General features: G+C 34.8%; 5 protein-coding genes across 6 annotated transcripts; 3 read left to right on the top strand and 2 right to left on the bottom strand.

The window, feature by feature from the left end:
* The first annotated feature begins 142 nt into the window (after nucleotides 1-142).
* LOC145962493 (uncharacterized) lies at nucleotides 143-6,838 on the top strand. The gene is made up of 3 exons (XM_083083569.1): nucleotides 143-536; nucleotides 1,355-1,691; nucleotides 1,827-6,838. Exons 1-3 carry the CDS (start codon nucleotides 363-365, stop codon nucleotides 5,390-5,392), a joined length of 4,077 nt encoding a protein of 1,358 aa, XP_082939695.1. The 5' UTR covers nucleotides 143-362; the 3' UTR covers nucleotides 5,393-6,838.
* Nucleotides 6,839-7,501: 663 nt separating this feature from the next.
* Nucleotides 7,502-10,388, bottom strand: LOC145962491 (transmembrane protein 209). Its single transcript, XM_083083567.1, has 8 exons — nucleotides 9,915-10,388; nucleotides 9,696-9,821; nucleotides 9,318-9,619; nucleotides 8,920-9,231; nucleotides 8,685-8,818; nucleotides 8,267-8,593; nucleotides 7,940-8,161; nucleotides 7,502-7,859 (listed from the first exon to the last, which is right to left on the bottom strand). The coding sequence occupies exons 1-8, from the start codon at nucleotides 9,959-9,961 to the stop codon at nucleotides 7,731-7,733; spliced, it is 1,599 nt and encodes a 532-aa protein (XP_082939693.1). The 5' UTR covers nucleotides 9,962-10,388; the 3' UTR covers nucleotides 7,502-7,730.
* A 143-nt stretch (nucleotides 10,389-10,531) lies between these two features.
* On the top strand, nucleotides 10,532-12,020 carry LOC145962492 (selenoprotein K). The gene is made up of 4 exons (XM_083083568.1): nucleotides 10,532-10,715; nucleotides 10,877-10,961; nucleotides 11,085-11,159; nucleotides 11,242-12,020. Exons 1-4 carry the CDS (start codon nucleotides 10,697-10,699, stop codon nucleotides 11,333-11,335), a joined length of 273 nt encoding a protein of 90 aa, XP_082939694.1. The 5' UTR covers nucleotides 10,532-10,696; the 3' UTR covers nucleotides 11,336-12,020.
* On the bottom strand, nucleotides 12,007-17,103 carry Hbs1 (translation elongation factor EF-1alpha (GTPase) HBS1). 2 transcript variants are annotated; one of them, XM_083083566.1, is made up of 10 exons: nucleotides 16,959-17,103; nucleotides 16,686-16,887; nucleotides 16,321-16,386; nucleotides 15,943-16,236; nucleotides 15,828-15,866; nucleotides 13,579-14,128; nucleotides 13,269-13,498; nucleotides 12,969-13,164; nucleotides 12,695-12,900; nucleotides 12,007-12,605 (listed from the first exon to the last, which is right to left on the bottom strand). In XM_083083566.1, the coding sequence occupies exons 2-10, from the start codon at nucleotides 16,726-16,728 to the stop codon at nucleotides 12,151-12,153; spliced, it is 2,079 nt and encodes a 692-aa protein (XP_082939692.1). In that variant the 5' UTR covers nucleotides 16,729-16,887; nucleotides 16,959-17,103; the 3' UTR covers nucleotides 12,007-12,150. The 2 variants fall into 2 exon arrangements, with proteins under 2 accessions (XP_082939692.1, XP_082939691.1); XM_083083565.1 differs by having other exon boundaries at nucleotides 16,686-17,101.
* A 317-nt stretch (nucleotides 17,104-17,420) lies between these two features.
* Spx (Spliceosomal protein on the X) lies at nucleotides 17,421-19,435 on the top strand. The gene is made up of 4 exons (XM_083084071.1): nucleotides 17,421-17,513; nucleotides 17,767-17,850; nucleotides 18,017-18,291; nucleotides 18,414-19,435. The coding sequence occupies exons 1-4, from the start codon at nucleotides 17,480-17,482 to the stop codon at nucleotides 19,248-19,250; spliced, it is 1,230 nt and encodes a 409-aa protein (XP_082940197.1). The 5' UTR covers nucleotides 17,421-17,479; the 3' UTR covers nucleotides 19,251-19,435.
* The last annotated feature ends 143 nt before the right edge of the window (nucleotides 19,436-19,578 follow it).

Below are 19,578 nucleotides of genomic sequence, written 5' to 3'. Positions count from 1 at the left end.
AATGTTAAAAACACATACTTGTTTCATTACAAAAAAATAACTAAAAATATATAAGATAATTCGAAACATTTTTTTATGTACATTCAACAATTTCTCAATTTCCTCCCTGCATAAATATGTTCAATAAAATTCGCATGGAAGGACGAGTGTGTGAAGAGGTCAAATAAAAAAAATCCTCGGGAAATATACAGAGAAAATTCGCAGATAGTTGCATGCGGTAAATAAGTTAGTGGCAGGTGAGAGAAGAAGGTGAACGGACTAGAGGGATAGAGAGAGAAAGGGAGGGAGCGAGAGAGAAGGAGAGAACGAGAGCCAGGCAATCCAATTCGCAAGTTGCTCCAAGTCAGTCCACCAAACAAAACATGGACGCCGTAGAAATAAATACGTCGGGTCCGCCGCAAAGTGAGGACGCGATCGCGTCCGCGGTGAAGATATGCCGCGTGTGCCTGCTCGACAACCCGATGATGCGCGACCTCTTCCTCGAGAGCGAGGTCGCGTCCCTCTCGATGAAAGCGATGAGCTTCACCAACGTTAAGGTTAGACATATAGCTTGGAGGTTAGATACCGACGCAAATTTAGCGATTGCTCGTTATTATATTATCGTTTCCTTTTATTTCTTCCTACGATCTCCTACCGATTCCTGATTGGGTAAGATTCGAGTTTCTCGCTATTTCCTCTCGAGCACAAGTCGTATCTTGTTGAGAAAATATGACTCTACACCCAGTATATACTTGTAATTGTGAGACTGTAATTTGATTTTTTTTTCACGTGTAACGAGGAATGTCCAGTGATGATTGTAATAGGTCTTATTTTGAAGTTTGTTTGAAAAGTAATCATTTGCGAGGGGTTTAGAGAAAAATGCAACATGTGTAGAAAGTCCAAAACTTTACTTAACACAAGCTCATGTGTCAGTAATCAGTATATTCTCTCCCAATCTCTTTTCTTAATCTTTTGTGATAGAATCTTGAAGAAAATTAGTGTTGAATTTTTTATTGTTTAACACTTCTTAACTTGAATGAGAGAACATTTTGATTCGATTCTGAAGGATACAGTCGAGACTCTCATGCTTCAAGAAACAAATTGAAATTAGATATTCTCTTTTCAACTTTGATCGCATACTTCTTAGAAATGTTAAAAGATATGGGATTTGACTCTAATTTGTTTCAGAATTTTTTAAAATTCTATCCCGAAAGATTAAGAACTATGAAGAAAGCTTAGGCAAGGGCATATTGAGCGTAAGCTTAAGTTAAATAAAATAATTAGACTTCCCATATGTGTTACATTTTTTCTAGAGTCCTAGCAAATGATTATTTTTCATCAGTTATTTGTATACTGAACCATGTATTTCAATTAGATGTTACCAGGTGACGGTCTACCGGCACAGGTATGCTACATGTGTGCTGACAAACTAGAGTCGGCTTATGAATTTAAGTTACAAGTGGAGCAAGCTGACAGTGTCCTTAGAGATAGGTTTGTTGGAGGGATAATAAAGGAGGAATTATTTCTTAACGAGGTTGAGATACACTTAGATGATGATGAAAGAAATGAGGATATAGAGGATATGGATGCCAATTATGAATCTACTGTCACAGTTCTATCAGAAGAATCAGACACTGATAAGAACTTTTTAAAAGAGCAATTAATGATCTTAGAACATGAGAAGTTGACAAATGCAGAAGAAATGCAACAAGGTGAGTAAAATGTATTTAATAATCAATCAATGATATTCCAAAAAGATTCAAAGATATAAAAAGAATATTGTTTTAATAATAAGAATAATTTAAAATTTTTCGAGTTTTTTTCTCTAATACATTAAATTTGTTTAGATCCGGAACAAGGTAATTCACAGGAGATTACACAAGAAATTAGTCAAAGCATTGCAGAAGAGTCTCAGCAAGAATTACTTGATACAGAAGATAATGATATGTCAAGTACTATCAAAGAATCTAGGAATCAAAAACTTTGTATGAATGAAAATATCACTTCGAGTTATATGGAGGCGATTCCAACGGAGGAACATGATTACATTATGCAGCAACAGTGTGTGTTCCCCACTGAACAATTTCCTTTGCAGGAAAGAATACAAGTGGATACACAAGTTGAACAAAGCATAGCGGAATGTCAAGAAACATTATCTGAATTAGATCAAGAGAATAAAGAATGTGTTCAACAAATTCAAAATAATCAAGTTGAACACATTCAAGAGAATCGAATTGAACAAATTGGAGAGAATCAAGCTGAACAGATTCAAGAAAATCATGTTGAACAAATTCAAGAGAATCAAGCAAAGCAAATTCAAGAGAGTCAAGCGGAGCAAATTCAAGAGACTCAAGCAGAACAAATTCAAGAGAATCAATTTGAGCAAAATCAAAATGAGGAGAAGAAATCTTTTAATGAAGAAATATCTACCACTGATAATGAGCCGGTGGTAGGACAAGATTCACCTCAAAACGAAACCAGAAGAAGTAAACGTAGATTAGCTCGTCGGACATTTGCTGAACGGGATTCCGATGAAGAGAATTATTTTGAGAATCTGAATCTCAGTTCTCGATTGAAAAAAGCACAAGCGGATAAAACGGAGAAGATTTTCTTTATGTGTTATTTATGTGACAAACAGTTCTTGTCAAAGAACGTTCTGAAGGAGCACATGCATTCTCATGAAGAAGTAAGGAAAGCACTCTCCCTAAAGAAAACGCCGGAAAAGCCGCAAAAAGTACAGACCAACATCTCCGCTACGAAGACTCCACCATCTGGAAAAAAAGCCAACAAGTGCCCTTATTGCGGTAAAGAGTATCTGTACATAATCTCGTTTACTAAGCACATTAAACAGCACGAACGCGAACGAGAGGAGGCGAAAGAAGACCCTATGCCGCTCGAAATTTCATTCCACGAAGATGAGCACAGTCTAGACTTTGATGGTAACAATTCGGACAGAGAATGTAGAAAACGAACGAGGAGAGGAAGTACAGCTGACGGAAACGACGATGTCAGCGACAACGATCAAGATAAAAGAAGAAAGCGGAATCGCGTTGAAGAATTCGCATGCGACAAATGTCCGGAGAAATTTGATACGAAACGAAGTTTGCAAAAGCATTCGCTCACTCATGTTAACTTCAAGTGCAACGTATGTCATGACGAGTACGATACTCTGGTGCAATTGAGAAATCATCGAACGAAGCATGTAGTTGAAGGCGTACTTACAGAGCAGGATTTAGAAGAAGACATGAAGCAGATGATGGCTAAGAGCGATAACTACGATGACGAAGACAACAAAAATGACGAGGAGGAAGAGGAAGACGACAATGACGGTGAATCCGTCGAACAAGCGAAGGAATTCAAGTGTCAAAAGTGTCCAACGACATTCTCGCGTAAGAAGTTGCTATCAAAACACATGGAGACGGCACATTCTGGAGCTGGAAGCTATGATTGCAAGATATGTCGTCAACAGTTTACGCGGAAGGATCTTCTGCGCAGACACGCTGAACAGCACGCGCGAATAAAAACTTACAAATGTACTCAATGCAACAAAACTTTCGGCAACGAGCTCACTCTGAGAAATCATCTAGTCGCCACGAATCACAAGACGTTTATACATGGGCAAGAATATGATCCAAATAAGCGTATAAAGCGCGTGGCCGCAAAAGCGGCGCAGAAGATCATTGACAAGATTAAAACGGAAGATGGTCTGGAGGATTATGACGACGATAACGACAATGTTGATTACGACGCCAAATTAGACGGACATTACTACCGCCGTAAGCGTGACGCTACATCAAAGAATTATAAGAAGGAATTAGAATGTGCGACGTGTAATAAGAGATACAGTTCGAAGCAAGCGTTGACGAAGCACATGGAACAACATGTGAAAGACGAGAAAGCGGAGAAGTTGAAGAAGGCCGCTTCGGACAAGAAGGAGGCGCAAAAAACGAATACAACAGGCGATAACGATGACGACGACGACGACTCGGACTTCGAAAGCGGTCTCGATTGGCCGATGGATAGTCACGAATGCGCCACGTGCAAGAAACGCTACAGCACGAAGAAATCGTTGCTACGGCACCAGCTACTGCACGAGGAACCAAACTTCGAATGCGACATTTGCAACGTCAAGTTCTATCGTAAGGATAAGTTAAAGGCGCACTATGATAAGTGCTCCGAGAAGAATCCCGATCAGGTGAGGAAGTGCAATATATGTGGCGATAGTTTCGAAAATAATGAGATTTTGCGGGAACACCGGGCCAAGCACGTCACTGAGGGTATTTTAACCGAAGAAGATTTGAGGGACATCGAACCGAAACCCGAGGAGAAGAAACCGGGCGAGAAAATCGGTCGAAAGAGGAGAACCGATATCGTGGGCCTCGAGTGCACCGAATGCAATAAACAGTATACTTCCAGAAAGGGTCTCTTGCGGCACATTCAAGTACACGAAGGTAAGAAATATTTGTGCGATATATGCCCGAAGAAATTTTATCGGCGGGAACATCTCAAGATCCACGTGGCCAAGCACAATATGATAAAGCCGTACAAGTGCACCCGATGCACCAAACGCTTCATCAAGGAGGAGCAGCTCAACAATCATCTGTCCAAACACGATCGTACCTTCAAGAAGAACAAGGAAACCGATAGCTCGAAGAGATTCCTCTGCGAGATCTGCAGCAAGAGTTTCACGCAGTCGACGACGCTGATAGCTCATTTGCGCGCGCACAACGGCATCAAGCCCTACGTGTGCGAGGTCTGCTCCAGACCGTTCACCACCAACGCCTATCTGAAGATGCATATGCGTACGCATACGCAAGAACGGCCGTACGTCTGTCAGTATTGCTCGCGAGCGTTCGCGCGAGCCGACACTTTGGCGAATCACCTGACGTCGCATACCGGCGAGGCCAAGTATCACTGCAAATGTTGTCCGAAGAACTTCCGACGATTGAAGTCATTGAAGGAGCACATGTTTATTCATACAGGTCAACGACCTTACGAGTGTCCGACTTGCGATCGCAAGTTTAATAACAATGGCAGCCGTTACGCACACAGCAAACGTTGTAAGCAGAATCTCTTGCAGAATCAGAACCGTGCTCAGCAGATGATGCAGCAGCAGGTGCAGCCGCAGCCGCAACAACAGCAACAGCAACCTCAAGTGCAGATACATGTACAGCAGCAGTCACAGGTCAGGATGCATCAAACCACGCTCGGCCAGGCGCAGGTTGTCAAAGCGCAGAACATCAAGACGATTGCTATAGCGAGGCAGGCGGAACCGACTACGGTGGCCACGTCGCAGCAAGTGATACCACAAGAGATACTGATGCCGCTCATTTTGCCGCTTACTGTCACCCTCACTGACGTAGGCGAGGAGGTGATACTACCCGAGGGTACAAAGATATTCACCACTTCTTAATCGAGCCATCATCTCCTATCCTTGGATTAAGATATAAAAGACATACTTTTTGCGTAGCAAGATACATTGCAGAATGAACAAGCTGAACGAGTTCTGTTCTATGGCTCTCTCCGTGATCCTCCCGTTTTCATTCCCGCCCAATTTTTTCGACGCCCACGGGAAAACCGGAAGCGATGCTATATGACGTGATACGCGACCGACATTGTATGGATATCGTGCATTATCGCGAGAATTTGCTTGCATTGAATAACAAAAAGTATGCGTGATGCTAGGTGTACTGTTAATACTAATAATTATGAATTTCCAAAAGAGAAAGAGAGAGATCATTTTTCTCAATTATGTATGAATCGTTGAAGTTTATTTTTACAACGGGTGAAGGCGTTAATAAAGTATATATATATATATATATATAAATATATATATAAATAATTTATCTAGAAGTTCCAAAAGATGTGTACCTTTCCACATATAATAATGCGTATTATCAAAAATGAAAAAGTAAACGTATTTGACAAATCATTATGGAAAAATAGGAGAAAGCAGACATTTTTGTCATAAATGTACATGTAATATAGATAGATTTTTCCTTTTAAGAGACACACACATGATAGAGATAAGAGAGTATAATAGCTTTTAAATATTTAAAGCTTAATGTATTAAATGATAATATCCATATTTTTTCAGTTAATTTGTTCTTCCAGATTTTTCTTTTAAATAAAAAAAGTCCTTATGCAAAATACTTTATTTGCAAAAAGAATGAAGAATAGTTATAAATCTCATAATGAAATTGATATTATTTTATTTAGAAAACAAAATTTTTTAAGTATGAATAATGAAACATATATATACATATGTAATGCTATATAAAATAATTTTTATATTATATTATTATCATTCTTTTTAAAAATCTAAGCTTTTTTTTTTAAATTGGGTTTGTTATACTTGCTATTTTTATTAATGCTATTTCATCAGGGTATCACATGTAATATTAGTTCTTATGAAAAGTATCTTAAGCGATTTTATAATACCAATTCTTATATATACAAAACCAAATTGCAAGAAGTTTTTATCTTTGTGAAATATTTCTTATATGCCACGTAATCAGTGTCATATAAATTTCATATATTGCTGAATTTAATAATTTTTTTTTTCATTAAAATATATAATTTTTAAACATGCCTTTTGGAAGATGTCCTCGCAAAATTATATAAAGATTCTAGAAATTGTAAATTTGGCAATAAATAAGTTTCATGCATAATATGCTCTTATGGCATACTCTTACACGTAATAATAATTCGTGTCTGCATAACAACTGTAAAATTAGTATGAGACAACGTAATATTGCGTATATAAACACATTATATGGACATTGTTACAATATATATGTGAGATATGATTTCTTACTTAGATTTTGTTGCATAAATAAAGTATTTGTTCTAATCTTAATCGTAGTCTATGATATCGGAGTTATTAAACACTTATTGTATTAACTTTTATTGTACATATATATATGGGTTCGAGCTCTGAAATAATCATTTGTAATTTTACAATGCATTATAATCCAAAGAGTAATAAATTATAAAAAATCTCGTTTAAATATTATCTACTCTTTTATATCAAATATGTTTCGATGACCAATCAAGTACAGAAATGAAAAAAATATTTAGAAATTTATATACGTGTTCTGTCTTGTCTGAGGAAGATTAAAATTAAATGGATACTTACCGTTTCTATACAAAATAATATAATAATTATAATCGAGCTTAATAGTACAATTATTGAGAGTAATGCAAATGTTTTCAAGTAAAAGAGATCTGCATTTATAAAATTACAGTTAATTCAGATATTCTTTTCTCATTTTGGAGTAAAAAAGATTATTTATGTTTTGTGTGTATACACATAATATGTATAAATATACAAAATATTTTATATATATCTGTATACATTTTTTTCATTACATTATTGTCAAATTAAAATAATATTTAATCATTTCCAAAATATCAATCTTGGTAAAATTTTGTTAAATTACAAATAAATAGAGATCTTTATAATTAAGGATCATATCTGATTTTTTTATATATAGTTACAAGTATGTGAATACAAATTTCATTCAAATAATCGATTTCTTTTTAGTAATATATAAATGTTTCAATTTTATTGAGTAATTATTAAATCAAGATGATACAAAAGATGTAAACTATTACAGTTATCAAGATATTATAAAAGGGGTGCCCAAATGGGTGTCCTAATGTCTTTTGATAATTTATGATAACTTTTTATGATACTCGTTACTTTCCTTTTTTACAATTTAATTAGACAGCAAATGGAAAAATTTATCTTAGCCATCTATCACCCATAGAATATTGATTCCGGATGATCCTGCATTAACTCGTCCTAACATGCCATGATCTCGTGTTTTGACTATATATAAGAAGAGTAAAAGCGTATGGAACAAATTATTACGCCCCTGGAAATAACAAGTTATATAGCAATATATAAAATTATATAATTAAAAATATATAACCACATGCTAAATTTTTTAGTTACCCGTTGTACTTCTTCATAATCGCTCGGAAGCGAATCGCCGGACAATGCCAGACTATAGTGCGGCGGATTCGCGGACTGACAAACTATTATCGGACCCTTGTTCCGCGGCAGTTCCATACCAGATCTCGCCATGTATCTCGATGTAAACGGTCTAGCGTCCGGTTGGTCCAAGGGCGCTTCTAATTGGGTATCCATATAAGTCGAAATTAAGTGCATTATTATCTACGGGAAATATACAGAACACATGTTATAAAAAGATCAATCGAAATTTATGGAAATATATATTTAAGCTAAAGAGAAAATTTTTATATAATTTTCTATACACACCGCCGAATCAGTTGGCAAACTAGAATCCCATTCCTTGCCATTGTGAGACCCGCCACTATTCCATTTAAATTCGCTCATAGATCCTCCTTTCGCGAGTATTTTTATTCGTTTTACTAAATACTCCTGATTGTTAGAGAGTTCCAAAAAAGGAACCAATGTGGGCAGAGTAGGAATCGCAGAGACCAGAAATGGTGCTTGCGCGAGCTTTCTCAGTCTGTCAAGTCCCACGTGACCCGGTTGCGAATCACTCAAACCATGACGTACCAATGCCGCGCATATACTGTCTATTTCCAAAGCCACTCGTTCCACAACCGTTTTGCTAATCCACTAAAATATTATATACTTAGCAAATTTAACTCAATTATGCATAATTCTTATTCTTTTTATAACATGTATTATTACTTAATGTAATTCTTACCATACGAAGATTGGCAGTCCATTCATTAACTTTATTTAAATCAACTCTGTATTTTCTCCATACATCCAATGCCCCAAATGTACCTCTTGGAGAGCTCCCTTCTTCAGTACCAGGACTAGTCGCTTTTGTTTTATCTAAATAATAGTATAAAGAATATTATACTAAAATAATTTTGCATAAAGATGTGAAACAAATATAAAACTAAAATTTGATATGAAATGGATTTCCAATTTACCAATGGTAGGTGCAAGCTGATAAGTGCATCTTCTTAATAATGGTGATACTTCACCAGGAGTTCGAGTAGCAGGATGAGACCAGAAGGAACTCAAGAGATTGGAAGGTTGATCAACCTTTGTAGATAATATATATTTTCTTTGCTGTTCAATTTCTTTGAGATAACTGTCTAGTTCACATTCATCTTGAATAAGATCCTCATTTGTCATGCTACTGTTTGAAGAAATGTTTAAGGATCTATACAATCCATTAGAGCTTACGGCTGATTTAGGAGATGTAGGGCTACAGTATTTAAGAAATGTCGAACAGTCCTCTTGAAAAAAAAGATAAATATGAAAAACTATGCTTTATGTATTGAAATATAAAATATAATAAAAGGTCAAATAATATTTTGCATACTAATTTCACTCAAAACTGAAGATCCAAGAGGCGTTGTACGTCTACTGAGATTTATACAAGACAAATTCAATGAAGGGCTTGGCTCTGGAGTTTTTTGCTTCTGAGGCACTTCAGTCTTGAACAGAGGATCATCTTCCGTGATTCCTAAAAGTGGTCTTTGTTTGGGGCTGAGCGCAATTGGCTTCAAACTCAAGGTAGCCCATATATATCGTATTATATGATACAAAGCGTTTAGCGCAAATATCGATGCTAGACACCATTCGATCCAATAAACTGGCTTATAAGCAGGTCCTCCATATACTCTGAAGACAATATTAAACTTATTAGCATCACTTCCCGTTTCATATCGCTTAAAAAAAGCACTTAAGAGAATCTTACATATCAAATATTATAATACTAAGCAACACGCTGTTGATGAAGAACCATGTGATACTGTTACGTGCTTTGGTTTGCATTTGCCTCAAATCCAGTAGTTGCTGTACTTGTGGCTTGGGTGTTAAAACTCTGCAAATGAAATATTTTAAGAGTATTTTATACAAGAATCACACGTGAACACACGATCTAACCTCGTCGAATAACAAGAATAAAGTTTTTCACCTTGCATTCGGAGATATACACTTCATAGGAGAGTGAAAATTACTCATTTTAAAAAAGTCTGCGCTACGTTAACGCCAAATAATTATTATCACTGTTCATTTCAAGAAAATTACTAATTATTTTTCCGCGTCTCAAACGCACGAAACGTGACTTCCATTTACATTCAAATGCATGTATTTTAAATTTGCTGCCAACAGTATAATTTTCTGTTATCAGTTCCTATTTCGAACGTCGATTGGTTATCGAATAGAGAATTTTTAAAATCTCGATAAAAATTCCACTAAATACTGTATGGGGATTTTTTCCTACGCTTTTATTTTTCACTCTATCCTATCCTCCAATCCAATTGAGTTTCGTGTAACGCTCGTATCGTTTCGTCTGACGTATGTATGAGTGCTTTCTATTTAGCGACACTAATCGCAAAAATCATTCTATCTTTGTTATTCACTGATGTTGAAAAAAGATAGAATGATGCTTGTGTCGCTAAATGGAATGAAGCTGTCAGAGCTGTCAGATGGTCTGTTCTTTTTAGCTGCACTGCTACACTAGTGCAATAAGTTAGAAAGAGACAAATATATACTTTCTTTCACTCTAACTAATTGCACTAGTGCAGTAGTGCAGCTAAAAAGAACAGGCCCAGAGATAATGCGAGAAACGTAAATTACGCATAGTAATCGTATATAAAACACGTATATCACAAAATTGACAAGTCAGAAAGATTGTTGCTAGTATTTATATCGAGAAATTACTTGTCAACGAGTGTGTTAGCTGCTGCTTCAAATATGGTTTATGTGACAGGCGGTAATATACTTTAACTAGATTGATATATTTGTTATATTTAAAATTGTTCTAACTTTCTCAAGTTAGAAACGAGAAACACTCCAATTTAAGAAAAAATTTATATTTAAAAGAGAGATGTTGAACCCTTGCATTCTATGTACATTGTTGTCTCTCTTCTATAGATGGAAATGTAGTAAATTCTACTCCTTGGGGATTAAGAAGAGTTTTTGGATTCTTCACAGGAATAATTTACATGGTCATTATGTTGTAAGTGTATTTAATAATAATTTATTGTAATAATTTACCAAATTTTATTCATCTTTTGATTTACTAATTATATAATTGTTCTTTTCTACTCTTTTAACGTATACTATAATATACTGGAAATAGTTTTCAGACATTAATCAGTCCTGGCATGAATAGAGCAGAAAGTCAACATACAAGAGATTACCGACCAGGATCTGGGTAGAGTATTTTTTTTTTAAACAGCATGTGTCGAACGATAAACATGTAAAAATAAATTTTGTAATTTTTTTTTATTACATAGGCCGCGACCACCTCCACGTAGGCTTGGTAGACCAAATACAGGAAATAATGTCGACATTCCATTCTTCGGAGGTTGCAGTAGTTGTGCCAGATAAAATATTTTTTTAAATTTATCTATAATATATTTAAATATAAGAGAAGAAAATACCTGGCTTTGACATTGATATAATTGAAAAGTTAAATATGCAATTGTATTTGTGTCAACTTGTCTGGTATCTTATGGCATAGTAAATAATTATCTAATATATCAAAACTTATTTTTACAGCAATTATCTCTTGATTCTCTTGTAAATTTTATAAAATAGTTGAGTATTTAATATATTAACTTTTAAGAACTTAAGGGTGCCGTTGCATTTTATCATTCATCAAACTTGTTGAATGTATTCATTGGTTAAAAAATCTTTAATTTTCTTAAAAGAATTCTTATAATTTTGAAAGTTTTTTGCAATAGTTATCAATCAATATATCTGATAAAGCTTATCAAACGACAAATGTAATAATATGCCTCAAAATTATTTTTCTAATATATATTTAACACTCTTATACTCTTTTTAATTATTAAGAGACTCAAATAACTCTCTCTCTCTCAAAAACCTACAATTGATGCAATCATTAATGAAAATAATGTAGATTATATTTTTATTGAACATATTAAATTAATTGTACATTTAACATATATTATAAACACAAATATATTACACAATATATATTAACTAAGAAAAAAGTCTTTAAGTCGGTGAAGTCTTCTGTATTATTGTAAATAAAATAAAGTACAACCTATCAATTTTTATTCATGTTTATGTAATATACAAATACAAGAGCAATGCATATATTAGATCTAAGATATCTCTGTGAAAAAATTGTGTTGCATATTATTGAGACTCTTTTTTCGAAATGTATAGATCCAGATTTACAAAATTTTTGTAATTAAACCAGCTGCAATAGTGGTACCTTCTAATCGTAACATAACTCTACCTAGTTGTTTAATATCTTTGTATAATTCCATGCAGACTGGATTTTGTGTTGCAACCTCAATGATCGCGCTAGAATTCTTCGGTAAGCAACGTGGTTTCTTTTTAATCACATCGCCGGTACTTCGATGAAGCTGCGCTATTAATTTCGTGATGAATGCTGGCTGTACCAAAGATTGTTGGTGCATCACCACTGGAAGCCCTTTCGTGATTGGTCTCGTTATTGCAAATACAACTACGTGTGCTTGAAAGCATGTTGTTACGGGTACCGGATTCTGCGGATTACAAATAATATCGCCAACGCCTACGTTTTGCTGATCAATCCCCGCTAACGTCAACGCAACGCGATCACCGGCGAATGCATTTGTCGTCGAGATTTCATCCGATTGGAGACCTATATGTGAAAAATTATAGAAATATAATTCTTACACTTCTTTGTACAATGATCTATAGTTGTAGATTCAACTTCAAATTTAAACGAACCTTTAACAACTGCAATTTCATTTTGTGGTAGTATCAGTACCTTATCACCTAAAGATACCATACCCGTTTCAACGTGGCCAGATACACAAAATCCGGATCCGGTACCCTTAAATATATCATTGACCGAGAAACGGAATGGTTTATTTACAGGTCGTTCCGGGCACTTGAAATTATCAATTACACTGATTAAAGTAGGTCCAGTGTACCTATAAATAATTTACTTAGTTAGAGACAGATAAAAATATGTGGAATATCGAAATGCGCTAATAGTTACCAGTTAGAGAGTTGTTCTTTTGGTTTCGTCACGATATTTTCGCCGGATAAACCACTACAAGGTACAAAAGTGACAGTGTCTTTAAAGCCAGCTTGTTTCAGGAAAACGCTCATTTTATCAACTATTTCGTTGAATCTGTCCTTGGACCAATTTACAGTATCAAGTTTATTTACAACTACTGCCAGTTGCGATACCCCTGAATATTCGATAAAAATTTGAGATAACACAATTTAGAAATAAAATTGTTAATATATATATCCATTTCTCATAATCAATATAAATTAGAATTGCTGAGATTACCTAAAGAACGTAGTAAAAGTGCGTGCTCGCGCGTTTGTCCTCCACTGTCAAATCCAGTTTCGAACTCGCCTCTGGTCGCATCAACCACCAATAAAGCTACGTCCGCTTGCGTAGCGCCAGTTATCATATTTGGAATAAAATCCTTGTGACCAGGAGCATCTAAGAGAGTGATAGACTTTGTGTCTGTTTCAAACTTCGAATGGCCTATATCCATCGTTATTCCTCGTTCTCTATTAAAGATATCATAATGACAATATATTTCCCTAAAATAATTTTGTGAGAGACTGCTGATACAATGTCGAGTAATCACCTTTCTTCACCGGTTTCATCGAGTACCCAAGCGTAGACGAACGACTGCTTCCCTATTTTCTTGCTCTCTTGCTGGTACTTGTGAATGAGTCTCTGCGGCACTTGACCTAAATCGCATAGTAGTCGTCCGAGTAATGTGCTTTTTCCAGCGTCGACATGTCCCACAACTACCAAATGAAGCTGCTCCTTGCTATCGCCTCTCTTATCCTTATATATTGCTTGAACATCAATTTTCTCCTCATTAGCTGCATTAGATTTTCCCTTGGGATCAAATTCCGGTGTTACGTGACCTGATATGGGTGATTGGCATCTCGGACTGTTAGTTTTCGACGAGACCGTTTTCTTCTCCCTTTGTATGATATCCTCCTTACGTTTAGTCTCAGGACTATTTCGATTGGAAGACGGGCTCTCGCAGCACGGATTCAATAAATCTGCGTTTTCTACACCGCTTAGATCGAAACCTTTTACTACGGGTTTCGTTCCAGCGGGAACTACCTTCACAGTAGAAGGTGTTGTAACTTGCAATGCAGATTTAGATGATAATTTGTTACCTGTTATGAAATTTAATTGTACTAAGATAATTACATGAGAAGATAGAATAAACTTTTATATAATTTGTAGCTGTATGTATATATGTATATATATTCTTAATATTATACAGAAATTATATAAATTTAAATGTTGTATATAATTAGTATATAATCAATAATATAATGTAAATATAGTGCTGATTTTGATATGCAATATGTTGCAACAAATTACATATCAAATAATGTGTATATATTATATGTACAAATGTATAAATATATACATAATATATGCAACACACACACACACACACACACACACACACACACACACACACACACACACACACACACACACACACACACACACACGTATATATATGGATGTTATATATACATAGATACATATATATACATAATGGAAGAGATGTATATAATTAATTTTCTATTAATTTTATAATTATGTATATAATTAGATATCTAATGGAAAACATCCTGCTGATTTCATTAATAAAACCTAAAATTGTTATAAGAAACTGAAGATAAAAATATATATAATCATCTTCAATAAAAGTATCAATTCATTAAATGTGTTTAATTATTAAATGTGTTTAATTATTAAGATCGATTTGGATATCTTTGATATGGAGTAGAAAAATCAAAAGATTTAACTGTGTCATAACGTTGTACAGGAATTTTAAGAATTGGTTTTTTCGTTTTCCACTTTCTACACAAAGTTCTCCCAAATACTGAAACATTTTTTTTCCTATATGGAAGCTTAATGTGTCTCAATGCGCACAAATTTAAAGTAACAGGTAGCGTATTCGATATTACGCTATTTTTATTATCTTCGATACACATTTCCAAATTAGGCATATCGTAATAAAATTTTCTCGAAGCAGTTAAATTAGCACTAGAAGTGCAGTCGGTCAAAAGTTCCGCTTCTTTTAAAGCAGTACTCAAATCAATCATCCAATTGTCAGGCGACGGAGTGCGTGCCTCATTTGCAACATTTATTGGATCTTTAAATTGTTTTTTGGATTCTACGTTTGTCACATCGTTATTTTCTAAAGAAATATACATGTCCGAAAAATTTGTTTCTAGTAAATTAATTGGATGTTTGCTATTTGCATGTACTGACTGTCTTTTACTATTGTCATGAAGTTTCAACGATTGTATATTCTTTACGTTCGCGTTATCATTTTTCTTCATTGACAATTTTGGAATAACAAACTGTGAATTCGGCAATTGCTCCTTTTCGCGAAATTCTACATTAGCACTAGATTTTTGCAAATGATGCGCAGTTAAGGCTGCTAAAGAACCAAAACACTGTGTATCCATATTATTCTGCGAAGTTATTTTTGTTGTATCTGAATGTATGGATTCTGTGTGATGGGATATAAGTCCAGCTAATGATGAAAACGTTCCAAGAGGACGTTTTTCAACGCTTGAACTATCTATGTTGTTTAGATGACAATATGCAGTTGAAGTAGAATCTTTGAGTAAATTATCTTTTTTTTCAAAAGAAAGCTTAGGTATTGTAAACATAAATGTGTTAGGCTTATCAACTGAAACACCTTACCTTACCGATCAAGTCCCATACAAGAAACATGAAAAAAAGCAAAAGCATGAGGTCATTAAATTGTTTTAAATATTCATATCTCTTATTTTGAAATAATGTTAAGCATTATTTCAAAATTATATAATTTTATGCAACACATACCTGGATATCGTTCCAATCGCTCCTTACTTATCACTGGATCTGTAAATATATATATTTCAAGATTTATTTTTATATCAGTTGTTATACATTCATTATATCAATATAATGAACATACCATTTTTCGGCGAAGATTCTTTTAAAATAGCATCAAGTGCTACATCTGTATCAAAATTTGATGCAATAATCTTTTCCTTCAACTTAGATTCAGGCACAGTATCACCTATGATATTTCTAATTGCTTCTAAACAAGATATTAATTTTGCTTTTTCCAACTCAGGAAGATTATATTTATCTTCATTGAGTGATGACGAAGATTCATCAATATCTTCATTGTCTTCCACTATATCTGGTTCCGTGATAAAGGAAGCAATATTCTGTTGCTTGCTTCGATCAAATAAAAACTGCTCCGCTATATATATGTGTATCAGATTAATATTATGTAATTATGTTTTATTAAAAAATTGAGAAATCTATGAACCAATAAATAACATACCACTAGGTGATACACAATAATCATCCTCTACTGAATGTCCATATACATCATCGTAGCCATCATATTCTGTACAAAATATATTTTTATGATCTCAAAAAGATTATTTATTATATATTATCCATTGTATATAAAGATTATACTAACTTCTATATATTTTTAATAAATAAAATATCAGAAAATACATTTATAATATTTGTAATATGGATGTAGGAAGAATTTAGAATTAAAATCATAATAATAAGAGTATTATCATTCTTTAAATCTTATAATAAAAACAAAAAATGATGTTCAATAGTATAAATTATAATTAAAAATTCAATAAAAAATAAAATAATTTACACATATGCTCTGTGTAAATTGCTTACCATCCGAATAATTCATACAACGGACGTCTCGATGTCGCGACATTTTTTATATGACGATAAATTTTGCAATCTAAAGAGAAATTATTTACAAACTTCCATGTGACTTCAAGTATGAACCACGCGTAGCGAAATTAATTGTAGACGAACATAGTTGACCGCAGTATGACTGTAATTGACGATGCACTCATGGACGAAGAAATATCTAGACGGAACGTAACATGATTTGAGGTATAGGATTTATGTAAAGATTCTTAGAAGCAGAATCGCGACCACCTTCTAAAATAAAGTTCGTTCTGTTTAACCGAACTTTTTTTGCACATTTCTCGTCTATCCTTTCTTCCTTTCGAACTTGTAAATATATATCTATCTCATTTTCTATTTCGGTTTAGTTCAGTTAAAAGGAACAAGCCTATTTAAGAGTAGATTTTCATTTGACACTCGACGCTCATTTTTAGCGTCAAGTGAAAACCTACCTTAAAAGTTTGCGATTGCGATGATTGGTCCGCCATTTTTCGCCATCTCTGCTTACATTTGGATTCTGATAATTGCATTATTATTTGAATGATATATTTAAATAATAAAGACATAGAAAATTGTCTCTTTATATTAGACGTATAAATAATAGTATTAAAAGAATTTGTTTATATTAATATAATAATAATATTCATATAAATACTTCTTGAATCAACAGTCATGATGCATAAACAGCTAGATACAATATTTGATATCAGCGATTAATGTTCCATCTATGTATTTTAAATTTCTATGGTTTCGAAAAGTAAAGTTTGAGAATTATGGCAGCCGGTCCGATCGCGGAGCGTAATCAAGGTATATTTCAATTTTTTGACTTAAATAACGTACTATCTTGAATTAGTTTTATCATTTTCGATATTACATGTTTGAAAGGAAAATTGATTAATAATCATACTGTTGCGCGCGCGTTAAAAAATTTGATTGAGGTTAATTTCCAATAAATGTATCTACATTTCTTCAAATTTGTAATCAATACATTTATTCGAAATTTAATTTTTCTTAAATTTATGACATGTATTTATACAGATATTTACATAAAAATTTGTAGATGCAACAATATATGTCGGAGGACTGGATGACAAAGTCACAGAGTCCCTCATGTGGGAACTGTTTGTTCAATCAGGACCCGTTGGTAAGAGAGCAAGTTTACATGTTACAATTATAACTATTACAAATAGATTTGAAGAGATATATTTTTTATATTTTTTATATATATTTTAAAAAGATATTTTTGAAGTATATAAAATAAATTTAAATACTGTTTAATTACTCTAGAAATACATAATTTCTCTTTTCAGTTAATGTACACATGCCGAAAGATAGAGTGACTCAAATGCATCAAGGATATGGTTTTGTTGAATTTATGGGAGAAGAAGATGCAGATTATGCCATTAAAATCATGAACATGATTAAACTCTATGGCAAACCTATTCGAGTGAACAAAGCTAGTGCGCATCAAAAGAATTTAGACGTTGGAGCAAATATATTTATAGGAAATCTTGATCCAGAGGTGGACGAAAAATTGTTGTACGATACATTCAGCGCATTTGGTGTGATCCTGCAAACACCAAAGGTACATACTTTATTAATTTTACCATAATAATTTCATATTATGAACTGTAGAATCTTTAACTGTCAATATTTATAAAGTTTCCTTAATTCTAAAACACATATACACATATCAATGCATTATAGATAATGAGGGATCCCGAGACTGGCAACTCGAAAGGCTTCGCTTTCATCAACTTCGCTTCTTTCGACGCTTCGGATGCGAGTATCGAGGCGATGAACGGCCAGTATTTGTGCAATCGGCCAATTTCTGTATCGTACGCCTTCAAACGCGACGCGAAGGGTGAGAGGCATGGTAGTGCCGCGGAAAGACTTCTAGCCGCCCAGAATCCGTTGAGCCAGGCGGACAGACCGCATCAATTGTTCGCGGACGCACCGCCATTGGCGCCGCCGCCGATGCCAAACTCGAACGCGAACGCTCATCAGGCTGCCCATCATCCTCCGCATCATGTGATGCACCATGGAATGGTCGTGCCTCCGCCGCCACCGCCGTCAACTCCAGGACCACCGATGGGTCATCCTCCTCCGCCTCCTGTGCCCGCACCGTCTGGTGGATTTCCACCAGCGAACATTCCTCCGCCTCCTTTGCCACCTATGTCTATGGCGCATCCTCCTTTACCACCAGGTATGCCACCCCCTTTACCGCCAATGCCCGTACCGACTTCACAGGCGCAATCGGCTGCCTCGAGGATGATGGCACCGCCGCCTCCGCATTGGGCTATGGGAGGGCCTCCGCAGGGACAATTTCCGCCGCCTCCTCCGCCATCCGCTACCGGTGGACCCTCGCAATACGGACAGTTCCAACCATCACCTCCAAGGCCTCCCCCAACTTGGCGACACCCACCCCCTCCGCCTGTTTCACAAGGTGGTCCACCGCCTCCACCTCCTCCTCAATTTCGACCCCCTTTCCCGCCGAGAGGACCTCCGCCTCCGCCTCCTCCTCACGACAGCAACCAATATTAATATCTCTTATAGTTTAACATTTTTACATTGCGTGGATAATATAATTGATAAAAATATAATACATAACAATTTAATATTTTACAGTCGATGAATATTATTTTTGCAAAAATCAGCTTTTTTTAAGTTAAATTTTTATATCTAAATATAAATTATTATATTATAAATAAACTACACATACATATATACACATTGCGTATAGATTTTAGATTAATTATAGACTAACTGATTAAACGAAGTATTGATTAATCTTAAGTGTAGTTAATTAACTGCTTTAATTAATTATTTAAAGTAATGTTGAATCAATTAAGGCACGCGAGAGTGGAACAAT

This window comes from Camponotus vicinus, unplaced genomic scaffold (assembly GCF_025532165.1).
Source record: "Camponotus vicinus isolate PSW18456_S1 unplaced genomic scaffold, iyCamVici1.0 SCAF_12, whole genome shotgun sequence".
Lineage (NCBI taxonomy): Eukaryota > Metazoa > Arthropoda > Insecta > Hymenoptera > Formicidae > Camponotus > Camponotus vicinus.
The sequence above is the reverse complement of the archived record's forward strand: the minus strand, read 5'-3'. Positions and strand labels throughout refer to the sequence as shown.

Coding starts and splice junctions, on each gene's coding strand:
- Spx (XM_083084071.1), top strand. CDS start 17,480: ATGGCAGCCGGTCCGATCGCGGAGCGTAATCAAG. Junction 17,851..18,016: donor TGTTCAATCAGGACCCGTTG/GTAAGAGAGCAA, acceptor TTCTCTTTTCAG/TTAATGTACACATGCCGAAA. Junction 18,292..18,413: donor TGATCCTGCAAACACCAAAG/GTACATACTTTA, acceptor AATGCATTATAG/ATAATGAGGGATCCCGAGAC.
- LOC145962491 (XM_083083567.1), bottom strand. CDS start 9,961: ATGAGTAATTTTCACTCTCCTATGAAGTGTATATCTCCGAATGCAAG. Junction 9,822..9,914: donor TGTATATCTCCGAATGCAAG/GTGAAAAACTTT, acceptor TTTCATTTGCAG/AGTTTTAACACCCAAGCCAC. Junction 9,620..9,695: donor AGTATTATAATATTTGATAT/GTAAGATTCTCT, acceptor TATTGTCTTCAG/AGTATATGGAGGACCTGCTT.
- LOC145962493 (XM_083083569.1), top strand. CDS start 363: ATGGACGCCGTAGAAATAAATACGTCGGGTCCGCCGCAAAGTGAGGAC. Junction 537..1,354: donor TGAGCTTCACCAACGTTAAG/GTTAGACATATA, acceptor TATTTCAATTAG/ATGTTACCAGGTGACGGTCT. Junction 1,692..1,826: donor TGCAGAAGAAATGCAACAAG/GTGAGTAAAATG, acceptor AAATTTGTTTAG/ATCCGGAACAAGGTAATTCA.
- LOC145962492 (XM_083083568.1), top strand. Junction 10,962..11,084: donor ATTTACATGGTCATTATGTT/GTAAGTGTATTT, acceptor TACTGGAAATAG/TTTTCAGACATTAATCAGTC. Junction 11,160..11,241: donor GATTACCGACCAGGATCTGG/GTAGAGTATTTT, acceptor TTTATTACATAG/GCCGCGACCACCTCCACGTA.
- Hbs1 (XM_083083566.1), bottom strand. CDS start 16,728: ATGTCGCGACATCGAGACGTCCGTTGTATGAATTATTCGGATG. Junction 15,867..15,942: donor AGAATCTTCGCCGAAAAATG/GTATGTTCATTA, acceptor ATATATTTACAG/ATCCAGTGATAAGTAAGGAG. Junction 13,165..13,268: donor ACTTTTACTACGTTCTTTAG/GTAATCTCAGCA, acceptor TCGAATATTCAG/GGGTATCGCAACTGGCAGTA.